Source organism: Scyliorhinus torazame, chromosome 17, assembly GCF_047496885.1.
Source record: "Scyliorhinus torazame isolate Kashiwa2021f chromosome 17, sScyTor2.1, whole genome shotgun sequence".
NCBI classification, from domain to species: domain Eukaryota; kingdom Metazoa; phylum Chordata; class Chondrichthyes; order Carcharhiniformes; family Scyliorhinidae; genus Scyliorhinus; species Scyliorhinus torazame.
In genome coordinates this window covers 135373817-135398223 of record NC_092723.1, presented here as the reverse complement: position 1 = coordinate 135398223, position 24407 = coordinate 135373817, and the positions used below count along the sequence as shown (strand labels likewise).

Here is a 24407-nt window from a genome sequence, read left to right as displayed (position 1 = left end):
CGGGGCCCACCGATCTGCGGGCGGGCCTGTGCCGTGGGGCACTCTTTCCTTCCGCGCCGGCCTCTGTAGGGATCTACCATGGCCGGTGCGGAGAAGAACCCCCCTGCGCATGCGCAGGAACACGCCGGCCGGTCTGCGCATGTGCGGAACCACGCCAGCGTTTCTGCTCATGTGCCCACTCGCGCCTGCACTTCGGCGCCGGTTGGCGCGGCACCAACCCCTCCGGCGCTGGCCTAGCCCCTGGAAGTGCAGAGGATTCCGCACCTTCCGGTCGGCCCGACGCCAGAGTGGTTCGCGCCGCTCTTGGCGCCAGCGTCGGGCCATCCGGCCAGTTGCGGGAGAATCCCGCCCACCTGTCTTTGTGCTGGTTCTGTTGTTCTGTTTCTCACAAACAGTCAGCACAGGCTGCTGAGATTGTACATAGCTGTCAGGATGAGGGTTAATCATGGGTAGCTTGCGATTCTATTGGGTGAAATTTAAACATTGCTTGCAATTCTATTGGATAAGTTTAAACTTGGCAGCTTCAGGGATTGGATCGCGTCCAACTGGGGAGGGCTATTGATTTTTGAAAGTTGTATATGTGCTGAGTTTGTGTCTTTGTTCTGTAGAAGGATCTTGGCAGCTTTCCAGGTCTTATCTCTCATGTACATGAATGCAAGCTTGTAAAACAATAAAACCGTCTTCAGATTGTTGATGTGGCTGCTGCTTTTTGTACTGAGTTGAGCCACAGGAGAAAAGCCCACGTGGAAGCCGACTCAATACACAGGCCTTGAAACCGCTCCTGCAGCATAGGCCCAGAGAACTTCCAAACCTCAAGGGGCCATACCCTGTAGATAACACAGAGGTTGCGCTGACACCCCCCATTCCCCATCCCCTCCCCTCCCCTGGAAGTCCCCACCCAAAGACTGCACAGGAATTTTAAACATCAAATGAACAAATACCGTTCACTAGAAATATCCGTTACTCCGGTTTAAATTGGAGACTTCGGATGATTCCAACTCTCTTAGTTCTCTAGGAAAAAATTAGAAGGATTGAAATCACTTCCAACTTCTGGGGATCCATGGTACTAACAAATCACACCCCATCCAAACCTACCACTGAAGCCCCTGACTATGACACCCAAACCGTGACCACTCCTCCTTAACAACCCTCCCAACCACCTCAAACCCTCCCAATACCCTTCCAAACCCCAGATACCCTGCACCCATCCTGAATACCCCATCAACCTCCCAAACCTCTAACTGCCCCTCCAAACCCTCAACACCCTGGCTCATCCCTGATTACCTGACATCCTCGCCTACTTCAAGACCTGCCCCCAATGACCCTTACACGCTCACTTTCTCTCTGACTAATCAAAGTGGCTGCGGTCTTTAAACTTACCGTTTTCCCAAAAGACGTGCTGTTAGGTAATGTGGACATTCTGAATTCCCCCTCAGTGTACCCAAACAAGCACCGAATGTGGCGACTAGGGGCTTTTCAGCGTAACTTCATTGCAGTGTTAATGTAAACCTACTTGTGACAATAAAGATTATTTTTTTAAAACATTCTGACAGCTGGTGCTAAAAATGGGGGTGTGGCTTCACTTCCTCCAAGTTGCTGCCTTGCGCAGAAAAACACCAGTGCAGCACGGCATATTTCACACCAGATCCAGGATGGAAGATTAGGTCAGAAATATGCAGCTCTCGACCCGGGTAAGTAAAAAGGAGTGATGTGGCAATCTGACAGTGGGCCACATTTTTCTGAAAATAACGTGAATATTTTGACAAAAGGTTTGAAAATGGGATAGTTGTTATTGTAACTTCTGAAATTAAGGGAGGGTCTTCCTTGGTTAAACCAAGGGAGGTGAATATGAAGATCCTATGCATGGTTTGGTAGTGTAGCAGATGTGTTCCCCTCAGTACACCAATTCATCATTAAGAAAGTGTTTCCCTATGTTGTAATGTTGGAAATGTGTTAATAACAATGACTCAGTTATATGTACCAAATACCATGAGAATCATTGCTCCAATCAGAATGATCAACGTCTGCAGTGCATCGGTATATATTACAGCAGCCAGCCCGCCTGTCACAAAAGAGAAAGCAAAAATAAATCTTCAAAACAAATGTCACTTAAAGTGTACATAATTGTGAGCATGTGAGAGAGCGTATCTACAAGTTTGTGCATGTATCCGTACTTTTGATTGCACACTTTAATCTGTATATGTGCATCATGAGTGCACAGTGTTTTAATTTGAGTGGTTAAATGTCTTTATGAATGTTTAATTTGATGTTTTTGCATCTTTGTGTTATTGCGTGTCTTTTTATGAAAGGGTTAAACAATTTACTGAAAAGGTTAAACATTTAACAAAATAAAACACCAAATAGGAAAAGCAAGATTGATTGAATTAGTAGGGGCTGTAAGAAGGTAATTGAGGAATAAGAAAGAATTAGCTGAAAAGTGTTTCATTGCACCAAGTGGGGAAAGGCAGGACCAATGGGTAGCAGATATGCTTTATCTGAGTTACGAGTGAGACAAATGGATACAGAATACTTCAGCTTAAGGTCAAGCTTGCAAGATAGGAGCCTCCATTTGTAATGAACAATACCTAAGGCATTTTTACTCATGAGAAATGATAATTAAATCTGAGACACATGGTTGCACATGATTGTAAGTAACAGATTAATTGTATGTGTACGTGGTTAACTGTGTATAAAAGAGCTGACTTTAATGAAAATCATGAGAGTCAGTTTTAAATTATCTACAGTAAGAAGTCTTTCTACAGGTTTGTTTTGAATCACTAGCTTTCGGAGCGCAGCTCCTTCATCAGGTCCGAAAACAAACTTGTTGGACTTTAATCTGGTGTTGTAAGACTTCATACTGTGCCCACCCCAGTCCAACGCTGGCATCTCCACATCATGGCTACCATCGACACCGCAAACTGCCGGCTCAAAGTGGAGAGGATCTCCAAGAAGATCGCGCATATCGAAACAAACTCCTGGACTTTAACCTGGTGTTGTCAGACTTCTTACAGTGCCCACCCATTGCCAGCATCTCCACATCATTAGATTATCTAAGGTGGGCTCTCCTTTGATACGTCGGAATAACAGCTTTGAAACCTGACCGAATCTCTCTTGGTGGCGATTGACTTGTCCCCACAACACTTATCTATGTATGTGGCTGTGTGTGTGTATGTATATGTATTTATTTGTGTGTGCGAGTTTGTGTGTATTTGTGTGCACATGTATGTGCTTAATTTTGCAAATGTGTCTACATCTGTGTGTGTGCATATGCATGTATGTTTGTGCTTATTAATGATGGGGATTTTATGGAGTCTGCAAGGGTTGAGATCCATAAATTCCTATGGTGCAGAAGGAGGCTATTCGGCCCCTTGAGTCTGCATTGGTCCTCCGAAAGAGCACTCTACCTAGGTCCACACCCCTACCCTATCCCCATAGCCCCATGCATTGATCATGGCCAATCCATCTAACCTGCACACCTTTGGATTGTGGGAGGAAACCGGAGGACCCAGAGGAAACCATGCAGACATGGGGAGAATGTACAAACACACACAGTCACCAAGGCCCGATTCTAACCCGGGTCCCTGGCGCCGTGAGACAGCAGCACTAACCACTGTGCCACCGATGCAGAGATTAAATGAGTTGAATAACATGTGGCATGTTGAGTTTCATGTCATGCTATGCTGGGTTCCTATATGAATATATGTACATGCTATGGATGTTCATTATATTCAACATTTTAAAAAATTACATCGTACCTTCACAATTAAGTCAGCAGCACGAGAACCCTGTGGCACCAGGTTCAAAGAACAAAGAACAATACAGGAACAGGCCCTTCGGCCCTCCAACCTGTACCGGTCATGATACCAACCTTGGCCAGAACCCTCAGCACTTCCGTGTGCCATATCCCTCTATATCCATCCTATCCATTTTTTGTCAAGGTGCCTTTTGAATCTTGGTTGAAAGGTGGTATAAACCAATCAGCTTTGTACAGTTATGTCTAAGGTCATAAGTTTTATTTCTTGAACCCTGCAGTTCAAAGGAGGGCAGCTAAAGATGTCAGCTTGCCATGGAGGCTCGGGACTGGAAAAGGCGAGGTGGGATTTCGGGTGCATGGAATTGAGGAGAAGGGCTGCAGGAGAGGATCGAGAGTGATACTTGGGTGCACGGCGGAGAGAGGAAGGAAGGGCAGAGCGTTCTACTCATGGTGACAGAGGGAAGGTACAAAATAATGTTAGATGGGTCAAGAGTAATGGGGATAAATGTGAAGGTAACATGAGTAGGTAAATGGTACAAGATTGAGTTTAAAATGAAACACACACCATTGTCTGTGATTCATCGCAAACTGCACGCTGAGATGCAGATCGAAGTGGGAGGATGCCAGTGCTGGGTGATGGAGTTTTGCGTGTGGACAACGTGAGGATTTAATGTATTTCCTTTTCATTAGTTTTCATTAGTTCTATGGATGAGAACCAAAGGCAAACCTGTTCTCATCTCAATGTCTGCCCTAATACACTTCAATTACCGGAATACCCATGGGTCTCATTCACCCCATATTCCTGCAAGCCTAGGAGCAGGAGAGGATGTGAGAATGGAAAGTTCTTGCCAGTTGACAGAAGGATGCAGCCATTCAAAGAATGCCTAATTGAAGATGGGCACTAGCATGTCAAGGCATCGTCAGGACAAATACTAAAAACCTGCAGATGTTGGAGAGGCATACCAGGGACAACTGCGAATAACATGGGAAATGGTTCTGAGATATGCGGGTTCACTCAGCAGGATATAGTTAATAATAATAATAGCTTATTGTCACACGTAGGCTTCAATGACATTACTGTGAAAAGCCCCTAGTCGCCACATTCCGGCGCCTGTTCGGGGAGGCTGGTGTGGGAATTGAACCCGCGCTGTTGGCATTGTTCTGCATTACAAGCCATTGATTTAGCCCACTGTGCTAAACCAACCCCTCTAGATTTGTTGGGAATCCCATGTCAATGGCTCACAATGTCACTCCAGCACTCAATTTCTTCACCAGCAGTGGATTCCGGGATGCAATAGGTGACATATGTGGCATCTCATTGGCACACACATCATGCCAATATCGTCATCCACTCGTCCATAGATGATGACGGCAAGGCTGCAACGTCAGTGGCCTTTTGGGCCATTGCATATTTTCTTAGAGTACAAGATGTCATTTACTACTCAGGGGCGAAAATTCTCCGTTATCGGCGCAAAGTCCGCCGATTGGGGCAAAAAACGGCGCAAATCCGACCTGCGTCACGCCGCAAAAATCGTCGCCAAGTCTCCGGCCCGAAATGGGCTAGCAGCGACGTGACGGGATCCGCACTTGCTCACGTGGTTCACGCCGTGCAGCATCATACACGCCGGCGTCTGTGGAGGGAGGTGGCAGAGGCCGTCACCCGCTGTGGCCCTGACACCACGGACAGGCACCCAGTGCCAGAAGAAGGTGAACAACCTCGTCAGAGCAGGCAGGGTGAGCCTCCCCCCCCTGCCTGATATCCATATCCCCCATATCCCCCCTCCCCCATATCCCCCCTCCCCATATCCCCCCTCCCCATATCCCCTAATCCCCCATATCCCCTCCCCCATATCCCCCCTCCCTCATATCCCCCCTGCCCCCCCATATCCCCCCTCCCCCATATCCTCCCTCCCCCATATCCCCCCTCCCCCATATCCCCCCTCCCCCATATCCCCCCTCAACCATATCCCCCTCAACCATATCCCCCTCAACCATATCCCCCTCCCCATATCCCCCTCCCCATATCACCCCTCCCCTTATCCACCCTCGCCCATATCCCCCCTCGCCCATATCCCCCTCCCCACATCCCCCATCCCCTATAATCCCCCTCCCCATATCCCCCTCCCCCATATACCCCCCTCCCCATATCCCCCTTCCCCTTATCCCCCTCCCCCATATCCGCCCTCCCCATATCCCCCCTCCCCATATCCCCCCTCCCCATATCCCCCCTCCCCATATCCTCCCTCCCCCATATCCCCCTCCCCATATCCCCTCCCCCATATCCCCCCTCCCCCATATCCCCCTAATCCCCCATATCCCCCTCCACATATCCCCCTCCCTCATATCCCCCCTGCCCCCCATATCCCCCTCCCCCATATCCTCCCTCCCCATATCCCCCCTCCCCCATATCCCCCCTCCCCCATATCCCCCCACAACCATATCCCCCTCCTCCATATCCCTCTCCCCATATCCCCCTCCGCATATCCCCCTCCCCAAATCCCCCCTCCCCCATATCAACCCTCCCCTTATCCACCCTCGCCCATATCCCCCCTCGCCCATATCCCCCTCCCCACATCCCCCATCCCCTATAATCCCCCTCCCCATATCTCCCCTCCCCATACGCCCCTCCCCCATATACCCCCTCCCCCATATCCCCCTTCCCCCATATCCCCCCTCCCCCATATCCCCCTCCCCCAGATCCGCCCTCCCCATATCCCCCCTCCCCATATCCCCCTTCCCCATATCCTCCCTCCCCCATATCCCCCTCCCCCATATCCCCCTCCCCCATATCCCCCCTCCCCCATATCCCCCTCAACCATATCCCCCCTCCTCATCGCCCTCCCCCATATCCCCTCCCCCATATCCCCCCCTCCCCATATCCCCCCTCCCCATATCTCCCCTCCCCATATCCCCCTCCCCATATCCCCCTCCCCGTATCACCCCTTCCCCTTATCCCCCCTCGCCCATATCCCCCTCCCCCATATCCCCCTCCCCATATCCCCCCTCCCCATATCCCCCCTCCCCCATATCCCCCTCCCCACATCCCCCATATCCCCCCTCCCCATCCCCTATAATCCCCCTCCCCATATCCCCCCTCCCCCCATATACCCCCCTCCCCCATATACCCCTTCCCCCATATCCCCCTCCCCCATATCCCCCCTCCCCATATCCCGATATCCCCCCCTCCCCCATATCCCCCCATCCCCATATCCCCCCCCCCATATCCCCAAGTGAATCCAGCCCTAACCTTAACCGCTGCAATACACGCGCAACCGATGGCGTGCATTCATATACCTGTCTAACACTGTTGCCTTTTACCCCTGCCACCCCCCCCCCCCCCGCCCCCGCCACAGGAGAAACGTGCACACAACACCAGGGAGCATGTGAGGACTGGAGGAGGCCCCGCTGATGAGAGGCCACTGACCGAACACGAGGAAAGGGCCCTGGAACTGGCTGGCGGACCTGAGGACCGGGAGGTTGCTGATGCAGATGTCGGGGGCGTACTAGCAAGTGAGCCACCGACAGCCCGTCCCCATATCCCCCCTCCCCTATATCCCCCTCCCCCATATCACCTGATCACTGCCTGCGTGTCTAACATGCATGCTTCATTGTGTATCGCAGGAGTAAACGTCGAGGCACCCATCCCCGCAGATGCAGACCGCCCGCAGGATGCCCCTCGGAGGCCACGGGAGACGGAGAGACCCGGACCCTCCGGCATGCGAAGCCCGCAGGATGCCCCTCGCACACCACGGGAGACAGAGAGACCTGGACCTCCGGCATGCGACGCCCGCAGGATGCCCCTCGCACACCACGGGAGACGGAGAGACCCGGACCTCTGGCATGCGACACCCGCAGGATGTCCCTTGGAGACCACGGGAGACGGAGAGACCTGGAGCAACAGGGAGACGACGCCCCCGTCACGTGCGGGTGCGACGACGCAGGCGTGTGCCACCCAGCGACGAGAGGGGCAGCCACAGGCCCCCGTCACAGCCGAGCCAGGACACCACTACCCAGGACACCACTACCCAGGACACCCCTACCCGGGACACCCCTACCCGGACAGCACTGCCCAGGAAGACGAAATACCGGACAGTGACACAGAGTGGATGGGTGGAGACGAACCCCCACCCCAAAGTGCCATGGACTCAGAGTGGGACGAAGAGCACGACACAACGCCACTGCTGTCACCAACACCCTCCACCATCGCAGAAACACTCACCTCGGTTGGGCACTTTAGTGATGAGGCGTCTGGTACACTCACTGGTGCGCACACCACAGCCGTCCCGGTACAGCAGGTGGAGGTAGGAGCAGCAGAGGGGCCGGGCGGTCGGAGGGCAGCCCAGCCCAAGCGAACATCTGCCGCCCAGATGGATCCCGGGTTCCTGGAGTTACCACACCCACCCATAGATCCGATGCAACCACCGACCCGGAGACGAGCGAAGAGGGTGACGGCCGGCTTGCGGCGGCTGCAGTCGCAGGTGGAGGAGTCCACCCGCGTCCAGGAGCTGGAGTGGTGCCGGTCATACGTGCCACCCAGGCCGACACCGCACGGGTGGCGTCCGCGGTGGAGGCAATGGGTGTGACGGTGTCAGACATGGGGAACGGTTTGTGAGGCCTGGGGCTTTCCGTGCAGGCGGCGTCTGTGGCCCAGGACATGGCTGCCCTCTCACAGGAGGCCATGAGCCAGTGCCAGCGCCAGATGGCAGAGGCGCTCAACGCCATGGCCCAGTCTCAGCAGGCCATAGCCCAGTCTCAGCAGGCCATGGCCCAGTCTCAGCAGGCCATGGCCCAGTCTCAGCAGGCCATAGCCCAGTCTCAGCAGGCCATAGCCCAGTCTCTGCAGGCCATCGGCGCCATTGGCCATGTGCGAGCCGGCATCGCACAGTCACAGACAGGGTTTGCCAATCCCCGGGGCTCCATGGCTGCAAACCTGCAGACCCCTGTCGATACCAGCACGGGCCTCCAGGACTGGCAGCGCCAGATGTCGGGGGGGCGTCGGATGGCCAGTCCGTTCGCATCCCCCAACCATGTAGAGGCCTGGGGGCCATCCCCGAGGGAGGGGCGGTGCTGATGGCCTCGTCGCTCCACCGGGTTCCCCTGTAGGGGAGGTCCCGGAACACCGCGACACCTCGGACTCCCCCCCCCCTTCCGTCCCAGGTGCATCGGGTGGGCAACGGGCAGGACAGGCTGGCAGCTCGCCATCCCAGTCGGCGGGCCGCAGCCTGGCTCATCTAGGCCAGGACGCCCCAGGAACGGGCAGGACAGGCTGGCATGCCAGCCAAGATGGCTGCCAAAGGGATCCCGTGTCAGAGGGCAGGAATCACAGGAGTCCACCTCCAGTTCTGCTGTACCGTCTGGGGAACCACGTAGACGTAGTCAAAGGGCCCGTAAGGCCAAACAATTAGACACTGAGTAAGTTGGCACGGGTGCAGGGCACAGATGAGTTTTAGGGGCGAGGGCACGTGCATGAACTCCTTTGGTTATTAAAGTCAATGTTACACCTACAGAAGCTGCCTTTGTGCTCTGTCCAAAGCGTGCGGGAGTGTCATGTACGTTGAGCGCAAGTGTGTGTGTGTGTGAGGAGTGGTCTTACCTCAGCCTCAGGTGAGTCTGCCCCTTCCCCCTGGGCCGCCATCAACATCCCCCCGGGCAGAGGACGGGACCGTGCGCTGCAGTGTCACAGCCGCATGCAGGGATGGTCCGGGTGGATGGTGGTACTGTGGCCATGGGTCAGACATAGTCCAACAATGTGGGGCCAGGAGCTCATCGCAGGACGGGTTGTCATCATCCTCCATGGCCTGCAATAGACACGCGTCCACCCGCAACTGTGTGGGGCCGGCCGTTGTGCCGCAGGTGGACCGGCAATGGGGGGGGGGTGGTGTGCTTGCGGATGGGGTGGGTGGGGTTGGGGAGGGGTGTGAGGGTGCTGGGTGGGTGGATGGGTGGGGGGGGGTGGGTGGTCGGCTGTTGCCATGGTGTACGGTCTGTGGCCATACTACCCGATTCCCATGCTCATCTAGTCAGTGAAGTGGGCGGCTATCAGCCTGTCCCGTGCCCGCTGGGCCAGCCGGTAACGGTGGACAGCCACCCGCCTGTGTCTAGCCCGTCTGCCCTGACCATTGCCCCCAACCCCCTCATCTGGGGAGGACTGCGCCTCTTCCTGCTGCTCCTCCATTCCGCCCTCCTCTGCCTGCGACACATCACCCCTCTGCTGGGCTATGTTGTGCAGGACGCAGCACACCACAATGATGCGGCCGTCCCTATCTGACCGATACTGGAGGGCGCCCCCCAGAGAGGTCCAGGCACCTGAAACGCATCTTCAGCACGCCAAAGCACCTCTCTATCACTCCCCTTGTCGCTACATGGGCATCATTGTAGCGGTTCTCCGCCTCATTGCGTGGCCTCCGTATAGGCGTCATCAGCCACGATCGCAATGGGTAGCCACTGTCGCCCAGCAACCAGCCCCTCAGCCGGGGATGGCGTCCCTCGTACATGCCGGTGATGGATGACCGTGACAACACATATGAGTCGTGTACACTGCCCGGGTAACGGGCGCAGACGTGCTGGATCATCATGCGGTGGTCACAGACCACCTGTATGTTCATCAAATAGGTCCCCTTCCTATTGGTGAACACGGCCCTGTTATCTGCAGGTGGCCGCACGGCGACGTACATCCCATCAATCGCACCCTGGACCATGGGGAACCCGGCCACGGCAGAGAAGCCCATGGCCCGGGCATCTTGGCTGGCCCGGTCCACAGGGAAGCGGATGTAGCGGTGCACCATGGCATATAGGGCGTCTGTCACTGCCCGGATGCACCGATGCACCGATTTCTGCGATATGCCAGACAGATCCCCACTCGGTGCCTGGAATGACCCCCTTGCATAAAAGTTCAGGGCCACCGTAACCTTGACGGACACGGGGAGAGGGTGTCCCCCGCCAGTGCCACACGGTGACAGGTGTGCCAGCAGGTGGCAGATGTGGGCCACGGTTTCCCGCCTCATCCGGAGTCTCCTGCTGCATTCCCGGTCTGTGAGATCCTGGTACGATTGCCGGGGCCGGTACACACGGGGCGCCCTCGGGTGCTTCCTTTGCCGTGGGGCCGCGACGTCCTCCTCCCCCTCCTCGTCCTGTCGGTCAGGTGTCCCTCCAGCCTGGGCGGCTGCCGCCTGCCCCTCTGCGGCAGCCTGCGCCGCCTCTCTGGCACGCTCCTCCTCCTCCCCCTCCTCCTCCTCCTCCTCATCCAGGGCAACATAGACATTAGCGGCTGCCGCCACGGCGGCCAACATCGCTGGATGATCGGAAAACATGACGGCCTGGTTGGGGGGGGGGGGGGGGGGGGGGGGGGGGGGGGGGGGGGGGGGGAAGCGGAACGACGACATGTCATCATTGCCCATAACCCCTCCTCCTCCCCCCAGCAGGTGGGCATGGACCGCATGGGTCCAACTGTTGGAGGCTGGCACCTGGCCAGGTGGACCAACTCACTTGCCCTCGCACCCCCCCCCTCCCCGGCATGGGCCCCCCCATCCTCCTCCCCGGCACGGGCCCCCCCCCATCCTCCCTCCCCAGCACGGACCCCCCATCCTCCCTCCCCGGCACGGGCCCCCCCATCCTCCTCCCCCGGCACCCCACCCCCCCCCCCCCCATCCCCCTCCCCCGGCACGGACCGCATCTTCCTCCCCGGCACGGCCCCCCCCCCCCCATCCCCCTCCCCGGCATGGACCCCATCCTCCTCCCAGGCACGGCACCCCCCCCCCCCCCCATCCTCCTCCCTGGCACGGGCCCCCCATCCCCCTCCCCAGCACGGACCCCACCCCCCCTCCCCGGCATGGACCCCCATCCTCCTCCCCGGCATGGCCCCCCCACCCATCCTCCTCCCCGGCACGGGCCCCCCCCCATCCCCCTCCCTGGCACGTACCCCATCCTCCTCCCCGGCACGGCCCCCCTCCAATCCCCCCCCCCCCCGGCATGGACCCCTTCCTCCTCCCCGGCACGGCCCCCCCCCCATCCCCCTCACCGGCACGGACCCCATCCTCCTCCCCGGCACGGCCCCCCCCATCCCCCTCCCCGGCACGGACCCCATCCTCCTCCCCGGCACGGACCCCATCCTCCTCCCCGGCACGGACCCCATCCTCCTCCCCGGCACGGACCCCATCCTCCTCCCCGGCACGGACCCCCCCCCCATCCTCCTCCCCGGCACGGGCCCCCCCATCGTCCTCCCCGGCACGCCCCCCCCATCCCCCTCCCCGGCACGGCGCCCCCCCATCCCCCTCCCCGGCACGGACCCCATCCTCCTCCCCGGCACGCCCCCCATCCTCCTCCCCGGCACGGACCCCATCCTCCTCCCCGGCACGGACCCCCCCCCCCATCCTCCTCCCCGGCACGGGCCCCCCCATCGTCCTCACCCGGCACGCCCCCCCCCCATCCCCCTCCCCGGCACGGGCCCCCCCATCCCTCCTCCCCGCCACGGACCCACCCACCCCCCCCATCCCCCCTCCCCGGCACAGACCCCATCCTCCTCCCCGGCATGGACTCCCCCCCCATCCTCCTCCCCGGCATGGGCCCCCCATCCTCCTCCCCGGCACGGGCCCCACATCCTCCTCCCCGGCACGGGCCCCCCATCCTCCTCCCCGGCACGGACCCCCCATCCCCCTCCCCGGCATTGACCCCCCCTACCGGCACTCCCCCGGAGCCCAGCCCACTCTAACCACACCCCCCTCCCCCGCCGCACACACACACAACCCTACACACACCTCTCCCCACACATTCAGACTGTGGCCACGCCATCGCCTGCCCAGCGGCCAACCCCCCAGTCCGTCACCCACCTCCACGCTGGTCGGCGTGAACCTGGAGCACAGGTTGACGCCGATTAAAAGGAGGTTTGATTTACGTCAACGTGACCCGTGATCACGTCGATGGGACTTCGGCCCATCCGGACAGGAGAATATCGGCAGGCCCAAAATCGGCTGCCCTGCGCCCACCCGTGCCATTCTCCGACGTCTGCGGCGCCATTAACACCCCGCCGACTTTTCTCCCTTCGGAAACTTCGGCAACCGGCGGGGGCGGGATTCACGGCGGCCAACGGCCATTCTCCGACCCGCTGGGGTGTCTGAGAATGACGCCCCTGAAGTCCATCAGAGCTCCCTGGGACCAGCCAGCTGCATTTGAGAATTGAACTTATGTGACAACAGGACAGCATGAGTCTGTGCTCATTTTTCAGGGAGTTTTCACAATGTATATATCTTGCACCACTCATATGAGAAATTAGCAATTTATGTTGTTTTTACATGGTGTTTTTACATGAATAACTCTGGTTCACAACGAAGATGTCAACAATAGTGCTTGATGGGAAATAAGATATCAAGTGGAGTTTTGTGTAAGCTGCAGTGCCCAAGTTGTTGTAACTGTGAACGTGACTGACCTTCGGGAATGAACAGGATTTACAATAACAGGATGCACGTGCAGACGGGGGGGCCTCATCCTACATCATTTTTAATTGACGGTTCAAGGGTGTACCAGGAGCTAACAGAAACCACTGCTAGGCGAAGCAAGGGGGAAGCCAAAATGAACATAACAAGTCCAAATAAGGAATCACTGATAAGGAAACTGCCATCGGGGCAGAGAGTGGGGCGTGTTTCTCAGAGATTGTATATAAAAATCAATGCTGTGTTAATTCTGTGAGTCTGCTAAATGTTGACAAGCGGCACCCGTTCTTGCAAGATCGATTGAATAAAATACGTCTTCAGAATTTGGCTAAGTGTAAATTATTATCAAGTGAGCGGTGTTTCTCACACTCACAACTCCTGGAGAATTTTGAGGACCCAGCTCAGGTTAATGGCTGGATTCTGGGTGATAATGGTTTTCACTGTGGACATGAGGCTGGATTCTCCACTCCCCGATGCCAAAATCGCGTTCGGCAACAGGGCAGAGAATCCATTTTGGTGCCGAAATTGGGAGCAGCGCGGTTTTTAAATTCTCCAACCCCCAAAAATCAGCGCACTCGTGGAGTACACCTCACCGAGTATCCACCGCCGCAGGCCTTTGCCTGAGACCTGCCCCTCGATGCTCCGTCCCCGACCAGCCAAACTCACGACGGCGTGGGACTCATGGTCCAGCCATTCGGGAACCTTGCGAGGCGGCTGCGGACTCAGTCCGGGGCCGCAATAGTCGGGGGAGGACCGATCAGCGGGCAATGGGGGCTTCATTCGGGGCTGGGGGCAATGTGTGTGGGCAGTACAGGGCGCGCGAGCGGCCAATGCGGGGCACTATTTCGGCAGTCCAAGTCCACGGGCTGAGTTCGCCATGGAGCACGGCGCGGCCGCTGCAGGCCATCACTAGCACCCAGCAAAACGGGGAATCTGTGGCCTTTTGACGCCAGTTTTCCTGGCGTAAAAGACCACAGTTTTCCCAACGGCGTGGGGACTTAGTCTCCAAAACGGAGAATCCAGCCCATGGTTTTTTAAATGTATTTTATTCCAAACTTATTCAGTGACAAAACATAAATAATCCAGGGAACACGTACTCACAGTTTTACAGTCTGTACTAATTTTTCCTCTTATTCACCCCACATATCCCCCGCGATAAACAGCTCCTCAAACATGACCACGAACAGTCCGCACTGTGCCTCAAAGCCCTCCACTGAATCCCTTTGTTCAAACTTAATTCTCTCCAGCCGGAGGAAATTGTATAGATCTCCTATCCAGGCCGCCACCTCCTGTGGCGCCATTCCAGTACAATTCTCCGCTAGGAAATCAGAGAGGCGAAGCCACAGCATTGGCCTTTCTCCCCTCCATGAGCTCCGGCTTCTCCGATATCCCAAAAATCGTCACCATAGGGTCCGGCCCGAACTCCACCGCCACAATCTTTGCTAGCGTCCCAAACACTCCCACCCAGTATCTCTCTATCTTGTCACAGCCCCAGAACATATGCGCATGGTTCCCTGGTCCTCGCCCACACTTCTCTCACTTGTCTACCACTCCCTGGAAGAACCCACTCATCCTCGCCCGAGTCATGTGCACCCTGCTTACCACCTTAAACTGTATCAAGCTCCTCCTCGCACACAGGGAGGTCGAATTCATCCTTCGCTGTGTCTCATTCCACACTTCCCAACCTATCTCCACCCCGCAACTCCACCTCATATTTCTCCTTGATCCTCATCACCTGCATACCCACCTTTTCTCCCAGCCACCCATATATGTCCGCAATAGGGCAGCACGGTAGTATTGTAGATAGCACAGTTGCTTCACAGCTCCAGGGTCCCAGGTTCGATTCCGGCTTGGGTCACTGTCTGTGCGGAGTCTGCACATCCTCCCCGTGTGTGCGTGGGTTTCCTCCGGCTGCTCCGGTTTCCTCCCACAGTCCAAAGATGTGCAGGTTAGGTGGATTGGCCATGATAAATTGCCCTTAGTATCCAAAATTGCCCTTAGTGTTGGGTGGGGTTGCTGGGTTGTGGGGATGGGGTGGAGGTGTTGGACTTGGGTGGGGTGCTCTTTCCGGGAGCCAGTGCAGACTCGATGGGCCGAGTGGCCTCCTTCTGCACTGTAAATTCTATGTAAAAAATCTTACCCTCTCCTTTCACGTCCAGAAGCAGTAACCGCTCCAAAAGGGCATATTTCAGTAGCGTGGGAAACTCTTTCCACACCTTCCGTGCAAAGTCCCTTACTTGGAAATATCTAAATTTGCTTCCGCTCGGGAGCTGACCCTCTACCCTCTCCCTCAGCTCCTCTATGCTTGCAAACCTCTCTTCCAGATACAAATCCCTCGCCCTCACCAGGCCCATCTCTCTTCACATGCTATACATACCATCCGTCTCACCTGGCTTAAACCTGTGGTTCTCATAACGGCATTAACCCGACATCCCCTCTATCCTAAAATGTGTCCTCAACTGGTTCCACACCCTAATCGTGGACTGTACAATCAGGTTCTCTGTATATCTTCTTGGTGCCAGCTGTAGCGCCGCCGTCACCATGGCCCTCAGGCTGCACCTCCTACAGGATTCTTCCTCCATCCTGACCCATTCTACTCCCTTCCTTCCCACGACCACCTCACTTTCTTCGCATTCGCTGCCCAATAGTAATGCAGCAAGTTCAGTAGCGCCAGCCCCCTTTCTGCCTCTACAGCAGAGCCCTTTTCACCTTTGGCACCTTCCCTGCCCATATGAACTCTGAAATGACTGTATCCAACTTTCAGAAAAAGGCCTTTGGAATAAAAATCGAGAGCGTCTGAAATACAAATAAGAACCTATGCGGTAAATTAATTTTTACTACTTGAATGAACCCTCCCTGCCAGCATCAGATGCAATGTATCCCACCTCCTAAAGTCCCCCCTTATCTTTTCCACCAACTTTGTTAAATTCCACTTATGTAACGTCACCCACTCTGCCGTCACCTGGATCCCTAAATACTTAAACCTATCCCTGGCTACCCTAACTAGTAGCCCCCCTAAATTGGCTCGCCGACCCGACTCGTTCACAGGGAACACCTCACTTTCGCCATGTTCAACCACTGCGGACATGGTTGATGACACGATAAGGCATCCCAGATCGCAGCAGGAAAGCGGTACAATCAAAATCATGCCCAGAGCAATCATCAAACTCACCATTGGCTTCCTGAAAATATGCTTCCACTGTCCTGACTGATCTAGAGTGGCTCTTCAGTATGCACCACAGAGGGTGCTCTGCCATGCACTGCACAACCTGGCCATGCAACCTAGATGCATGTTGCAACAGGACAATTGTGAGGAGCAATCACCCCATCTCAGATGTGGATGAATTTTTCGAGCCTGAGGAGGGGCCATGAATGCGAATTGCCCTTTACTAGACGCTAGTAGGACATGGAGACATGCACAGGATACCAGGGACAACATTATATACACATGCTTTACCCAAGAGTGAGGCATCACCATGCACATCATTGCTTTGCCAGAATGTCACTGCCTTCCAGGGATGTTAACCTACCACTGCCATCCTCTTGTGCGGAGCAACCTACAGAGTGGTAAGTTTCCTTGCCAATTTTAATATAAAAGGAGTGGAATTTTGTCAGACTCGCTCACTAGTGAATGTTGGTACCAAGGACATCTAAGCTGCACTTGACATACATGTATCAGCCTACCATGACCAGAAATCTGAGGTACTTTGAATGCACCTATACCTATCTGAGTTATACCCATTGAGAGTAATCTTGGCAAATCTCCTTTAGAGTACAAAAGGGATGAGGGGGGAAAGATGGCAGCTGTGTCTGTGTATTAAGCTATGTTCCAGACTGGTGAGTACAAAACTGAAAACTCGCATGAATGTTCAGTAAAAATTCATGGAATTGCAAACCATTTTCTTCAGCAAATAATATCCCTATCTCGCCTGGAACCATCAAAGTGTGCCAACCATGAGGAGTGTCATTAAATTTAGCTTAAAATACAAAGTACTAAGAAGTGATGATAATGTACATATGAATACAGCAAAAACAGTATATTTGAATCTGAAATATATTTGGAAAAGTCACCCGTGCCATCTTTCTGCTCATAATGTTTTAAGCTGCTATTTTTTGGAATTATGTTAATGTGACCCCAAAATCAACGGTGGAGGATATCTGCTCATTGTGTTGACCTGGAGGTTCGAGGCCTTGGGAGCTCCTGCGTATTGTGGGTCTCCTACATTGATGCAGGGGCATCTTCCTCAGCCTTGTCTTTTGAAGCTATTGGGGTCAATAATGTAAAGTGAGGAGATACCGCTAACCCTAGTGGTGTCCTAAGATGAAGGCCTTGGATCAGCTGGCATATGCTCCGCCACGATCTTCGAATGTGATGGCCACCTCCCTGTCTCCTTGAGCGGAAGTGACTCTTGGAGGAAACTCAAGGTACCTTGACTTCTCTCACCAAGCTGCAGCTGTATGAAACCCATGGCTAGCATGATGGAATACAGGTCCCAGCACATGAGGTAAATGCTCAACCTGTATCTCCATGGATGTTGTTATGGGCCGGGGTTTAGATGGATTTCACCTGACCCACAACTTTTAATAGATTGTGGTATGGGGAGCACATGGCCCACACTACGGGTGTGGTACAGCAGAAGTGGAAAAGTATTTTTTAAAGCACACTGTTTATTCTATGAACTCAAGTTAACCTTTTTAAAACATACAGTGAACATCTTAGCAACCATCAATTCAAATACAATCCCCAAAGAATACAACACTAAGTAATCCTTAATAACTTCCCAAACAACACCCAGAAAACAAAATAAACACCTTTTAACAGAAGCACATTAGGTTTACATTCACTGCTGAGAACATTTATAATTTTGAATTCACCAAATAATCAAGAGATAGTCTTTCCATGGCAGAGAGATCAACAGTACACCTGCTCTGTCTGGCTTCAGCTCCAACACTGAAAACGAAACTAAAATTGAAAGTAAAAAGCTGACAGACAGCCCAGCTCCACCCACACTCTGACATCACAGCAGCAGTAAACACCCATTTCTTAAAGGTACTCTCACTACAGATATTTATATACACACCCATTCATAAACACCCATTTCGTAAAGGTACTCTCACATGACACCTCGCCCCCCAAAAAATAAATAAACCATCAACTTCAAGATGGTTTCATTTTTCACCTTTTCACTATCCTTTAAGAAATGCAACAGTAAATATACTTTTTCATTTCAAAAAACAACACACGCAAACAGGTGTAATAATATAGTCCATTTTTCTTCGTTCTTCTTCCCCAACTGAAATCCTTCTCGATTGACAGTCTCCTTGAACAAGAAGGGCCTTGCACGATCCGTCCATTTCTCTACGCCTCGGCATTTCTCTTTAAAGTCAGATAATTTAGTTCAATCTGATCACAGAGTCCCTTGTAATTCTCCAACACATGAGCATTGGTGATGACAGCTTTCAGGCAGTCAAATGCCTGTTGAAAGTCCGCTGTCCATTGAAATTTTTGACGTTTCTTCAGCACGTCCATCAGTGAAGCAATCACGCTACAAAACTTTTGCACAAATGTTCAATCAAATCCACTCATGCCAAGAAATCGCATTATTTCCCTTTGTCTTGAGGGTATCGGAAGCTTCTCAAGGAAAGTGACTTGGGCTTCTCCAAATTCACGTTTGGCTAGGTTTATCACCAAATCCGCCTCCTGAAGTTGATCGAATAACTCCATCAGATGTTTTAAATGTTCTTTCCATGTCTGGCTGAAAATTACCAGATCGTCGATGTTTACCGCACAATTGGGTAATCCTGAAACAACTTTGTTAGTTAACCGTTGAAATGTGGCTGGGGTGTTTTTCATGCCAAATGGCATAACTTTGAATTGGTATATACCATCTGGAATCATAAAAGCTGAAATCTCCTTAGCCCTTTCGGATAAAGATACCTGCCAGTAAATTTTAAGTAAATCCAGTTTGGAAATAAAAACTGATTGTCCCACTTTCTCAATGCAATCCTCCAAATCTGGGATAGGATAAGAGTCCGTTCTTGTAACTGCATTAACCTTTCTATAGTCCACACACAACCGTTGGGTACCGTCTGGTTTAGGTACCATCACTATGGGTGAGCTCCATTGGCTGCAACCCACTTCAATTCTGCCATTTTTAAGCATACTCTCAATCTCTTTGTTAACGTGTGCCAATTTTAAAGGGTTAAGTCTGTATGGATGTTGTTTGATTGGAAAAGCATTTCCCACATCTACATCATGTATAGCCATTTTAGTACGTCCCAATTTATCTCTACAAACTTGCCCAGGTGATATTAATAACTCTTTCAGGTCAGTTTGTTTATCCTCTGGAAGGTAACTCAACAATTTATCCTAATTTTTAAGAACATCCGCGTTTTCCAATTTAATTTGAGGTATGTCGAATTCACAGTCATCTGGATTTGGTTCGTCACTTTGAGTTAGAATCATTAAAACTTCCTCCTTTTTCTCTCCTTCCCTTTCAAAGTGCCTTTTAAGCATATTCACCTCACTTAATTTCCTTTCAATCTAATACGGTCCACAAAACCTAGCTTTTAAAGGCTCACCTACCACTGGTAACAACACTAAAACTTTATCTCCACTGGCAAAACTATGAACTTTGGATTTCTTGTCCTCTACCCATTTCATCACATTTTGTGCAACTTTTAAATGTTGTCTAGCCAATTCACCTGCTCTATTTAATTGTTCCCTAAAATTTGACACGGAATCCAATCATGGAAGTTCTGATTTCTCAATCTCCAATTTTTCCTTAATCAATTTAAGTGGTCCTCTGACCTCATGACCAAAAATTAGTTCAAAAGGACTGAATTTGGTTGATTCATTAGGTGCATCCCTAATTGCAAACAGTACGATTGGAATTCCTTTATCCCAATCCTCTGGATAATCTTGACAATGACCCCTGAACATTGTCTTTAATGTCTGATGCCACCTTTCTAATGCTCCCTGTGATTCTGGATGGTATGCAGTTGATTTAAAGTGTTTTATTCCTAAGCTATCCATAACTTCCTTGAATAACCTTGAGGTAAAATTCGATCCTTGATCCGATTGTATTTCTGTGGGTACTCCATATCTAGTAAAGAATTTAAATGATTCCTCTACAATCTTTTTAGCTGTAATATTACGTACTGGAATGGCCTCTGGAAACCTAGTGGACACATCCATTATAGTCAAAAGATATTGATTCCCACTTTTCGTTTTAGGAAGCGGTCCCAGGCAATCAATTAGGACCCTTGTAAAAAGTTCCTCAAATGCTGGAATGGGTATTAAGGGCACTGCTTTTATCCCTGCTTGAGGTTTCTATTCACTTAACATGTGTGACATGATTGACAAAATTTAACTACATCTTTATGTAGTCCAGGCCAATAAAAATGTTTTTGCATTTTAGCTTGAGTTTTCCTTATTCCCAAATGACCTCCCACTGGTACCTCATGCGCAACTCGCAACACCTCCTTTCTATCCCTACCGGCAATACTGCTTGATGAACTTCTGCCCACTTTTCATCTGCCTGCATATGTAAAAGTCTCCATTTTCTCATCAAGACATCACTTTTATGGTAATGACACTCTGGTATACACTCAGAGTCCTCTTCCGTGTATGCTTTCTGATACATCCGTTTTATTTCTACTTTTTTTTGTTGTAACTCCGCCAATTTTCCTGAACTAAAAATATCCGCCTCATCCTCCACCTGTTCTTGTTCTTTTTCAACCATCTGATCAAAAATTGTTTCTGATAATTGCATTTCAACGTCATCTTCACTCTTTGATTTCTCCACTTGTCTTAACCTGTGACTTTGCAACCTTGTTACTACACAATCCGGAAAAATCCCAGGATATTCATCCTTCAACACTTCAGTTGTCTGATTTTCCACTGGCTTATCAACCACAGTAGGCATCACTCCCACCTGCGATCCAGCTATATCATTACCCAAACTGTATTCCTGGACAAGATAGTTTCTCTATTATTCCTACTACCACTTCATCACTCTTCACTGGGCTTTCCAACCTTACCTTATATAATTGAACACTACTCCTCTCATCCTGAAGTCCTCATATTACCAGCTTTTCTGGCAGCATTCTTCCCAAACTACATAACTCCTCATCTCTTACCATTAAAGATTGACTGGCTCCCATATCTCTTAAAATCGTGACTTCTTTACCTGCTCCTCCTGATACACATGAATAAACTTTACCCACACAAGTAAATTCTTTAAAGTGATCTGGCACCTTCTGATCAATCACCTTTTGATCAGGCTGTACACTCTTTTGCACCTCCTTCGCTTCACTTGGGCTTTCCTTTCCCACTTTAACAAACCCCACTGTCTTATCCAGTTTTACCACATCAGCCTTCCCAGTGCTTTTCTTCAACCACCAACACTGTGACTTTACATGGCTTTGTTTATTCCAGTGAAAACATTTGAAACTTTTCATGCCCCTTCCACCCTCCTGGATTTCTTTTTTAATCTGAGGTACACTCTCCTTATTATCTACCATCAGATCACCTTTACCATTACCACTTGAGTATTTCTCATGTCCCCAGTTTCTATCCCTCACAGGCTGAAACTGATGTCGGAAACCAAGCTTTGTTTGAATCAGTAATACCCACATGTCCTTCTCAAATGAAATGAAAAAGGATTCCACCTCCTTCTCGTCAAACCTTGGCAACGCTTGGATATATTTAAATAGATTCCCACCAAGTCTTCGACTTTGATGCTCTTTCCCACTATCCTCATCACTATCAACCAACTGTACGTTTCTCTTTATGTTTGCCAATTTTAACTGAGTGTCATGTTTCATGGCCATTTTCTGAAGTTCAAACTCTCTCTCTTTATCTTTGTCCCTGATCTGTTCTCCTTTTCTCTTTCTTTTTGTTCTGCCAGGGCTATTCTTTCTGTTTTCCTTTCTTCTCTCTCTTTTTCCTCTCTCTCTCTTTCTCTTTCTTTTTCCTCTCTCTCTCTTTTGTATTCAAGCTGCTTTAATTCTTTCTCATGTTCCATTTGTTTAATTTGTAACTGAATTTTTTGCCATTTCCAATGAGTCAAACTGTATCTCAGGCAACTTTAAATGCTGAACCACCACCATAATTACCTCACCTTTTTGCATTTTGTCAGGTAATGCTAACTGCAATGTTTTGCCAAATCTAACAGTCTGCTTTTAGTCTCTGTCCGTAAGGTACTGCGTGTGACCGTCTCCACCCCCAAACACTTCAGAACCTCTGAAAGAGCCATTGTTCACAACACACTCCCTACTTAAACTAAAATACCACATCTGAAAATCACCCACAATATGCTCACCCCTCACTGTCTTTAAGTTCACAAAGCCAATCCAATAGATAGACTTTTATCCCGGACGAGCCCCCAATTTGTTATAGGTCAGGGTTTGGAGAACCCCAAAGTGTATCATGGATTTCACCTGACCCACAACTTTTAATAGATTGTGCTATGGGGAGCACATGGCCCACACTACAGGTGTGGTACAGCAGAAATGGAAAAGTATTTTTAAAGCAAAACTATGTTTATTCTATGAACTCAAGTTAACCTTTTCAAAACATATAGTGAACATCTTAGCAACCATCAATTCAAATACAAGCCCCAAAGAATACAACACTAAGTAATCCTTAATAACTTCCCAAACAACATCCAGAAAACAAAAGAAGCACCTTTATACAGAAGCATATTAGGTTTACATTCACTACTGAGAACATTTATAATTCTGAATTCACCAAATGATCAAGAGATAGTCTGTTCATGGCAGAGAGATCAACAGTACACCTGCTCTGTCTGGCTTCAGCTCCAACACTGAAAACAAAACTAAAACACACCCTGCAGCAAACAGCCTAAAATGAAAGTAAAAAGCTGACAGACAGCCCAGCTCCACCCACACTCTGACATCACTGCAGTAGTAAACACCCATTTCTTAAAGGCACTCTCACTACTGATATTTATATACACACCCATTCATAAACACCCATTTCTTAAAGGAACTCTCACATTACATTGTGCCACCCTCTCCATTAAGGGAGACATGCACTCATGCCTGGGAAATGGCAGAACCTGGCTAATGTGTACTCCTCCATACTCCGCACAAAGTTGCACATAATTCCTGGCATCTTCACCGTATATTCTCCCAACATTTTCTGCATGTCCACAAGTGAGTTTGTGTGACAAAGCTCCACTCCCAGTTCCATTAGAAATGCTTTTCGTGGTTGTGCTCAGAAGTGCTCATCAGTGTGAGTCTCAGCAGGAGCCTGGTCCCCAGCAGTCCTCTGTTTGTCTGGGGACCCAGGTGTCAGAGCCTCCTTCAGCTACTGTGATTTACTGTTGCGACAGATTGTGCTCCTGAATCTAAACAGGAACCCTCCACAGACTGTGTGGGAGTAACGGCACTGGCGGATGCTGATGAGGCAAGTGACTGTGCATCCTCTGGAGCATTAGCTTCATCACCCCTGAGGTGGAGACTTCTGCCTCCACAATGTGGGACCTTGACCTTTCATGGGCACCACTGGTACTGGAACACAAATGAAACCACATAAGAATCATCACAGTATGAGTGCCTCACATTTTATCGAGTGCTTCCTTTTTTAAAATAATCTTTGTTATTGTCACAAGTAGGCTTACATTAACACTGCAATGAAGTTACTGTGAAAATCCCCGGTGCCGTGCAACGTGCCCGGGTATGCTGAATGAGAATTCAGAATGTCCAAATCACCTAACATCAAAGGCTGGATTCTCTGATTTTCAGGCTATATCCTGACGCCGGCATGGGAAAGGTGGCGTTTTACGACAGAAGAATTGGCGCAAAACGGCTAACAATCCTCCCTCTGGCGGGGGGCTAGCAGACAGGGCAGCAAAGAGCACCCAGCTCTAGCTGCCGATACGGCTGGAGAATTGGCAGGTCTGTGGTCGTGCATGCACACAGTGTCGGCCTGCAGTGGCCGCGCCGTGCAACATGGAGCCGGCCACATGCGGACCTGGCCTGCCAAATAGTGCCGCCCATTTGGCCAGGCTCATGACCACCCTCCAACAGTGCCCCCAGCCCCTGTTAACATCCCCCCCTGCCCGCGGATCAGCTCCCCCCCCTGACTGTGGCGGCACTGGACTGAGTCCGCAGCTGCCATGCTGAATTCCCAACACAAAATAGCAGGAGAGACCCACGCCGTTGGGAACTAGACCGGTTGGGGTCGGAGCGTCCGGGGG

The 24407-nt window shown here is 51.6% G+C and overlaps 1 protein-coding gene across 1 annotated transcript in view; it reads right to left on the bottom strand.

The window, feature by feature from the left end:
* The window catches only part of LOC140394170 (sodium/myo-inositol cotransporter 2-like), a 402805-nt gene that overhangs the window by 251086 nt on the left and 127312 nt on the right, over positions 1–24407 (bottom strand). Inside the window, exon 8 of the mRNA XM_072481110.1 lies at positions 1982–2062. Coding sequence (XP_072337211.1) covers positions 1982–2062 — 81 coding nt within the window. The remainder of the gene's footprint in view (positions 1–1981; positions 2063–24407) is intronic.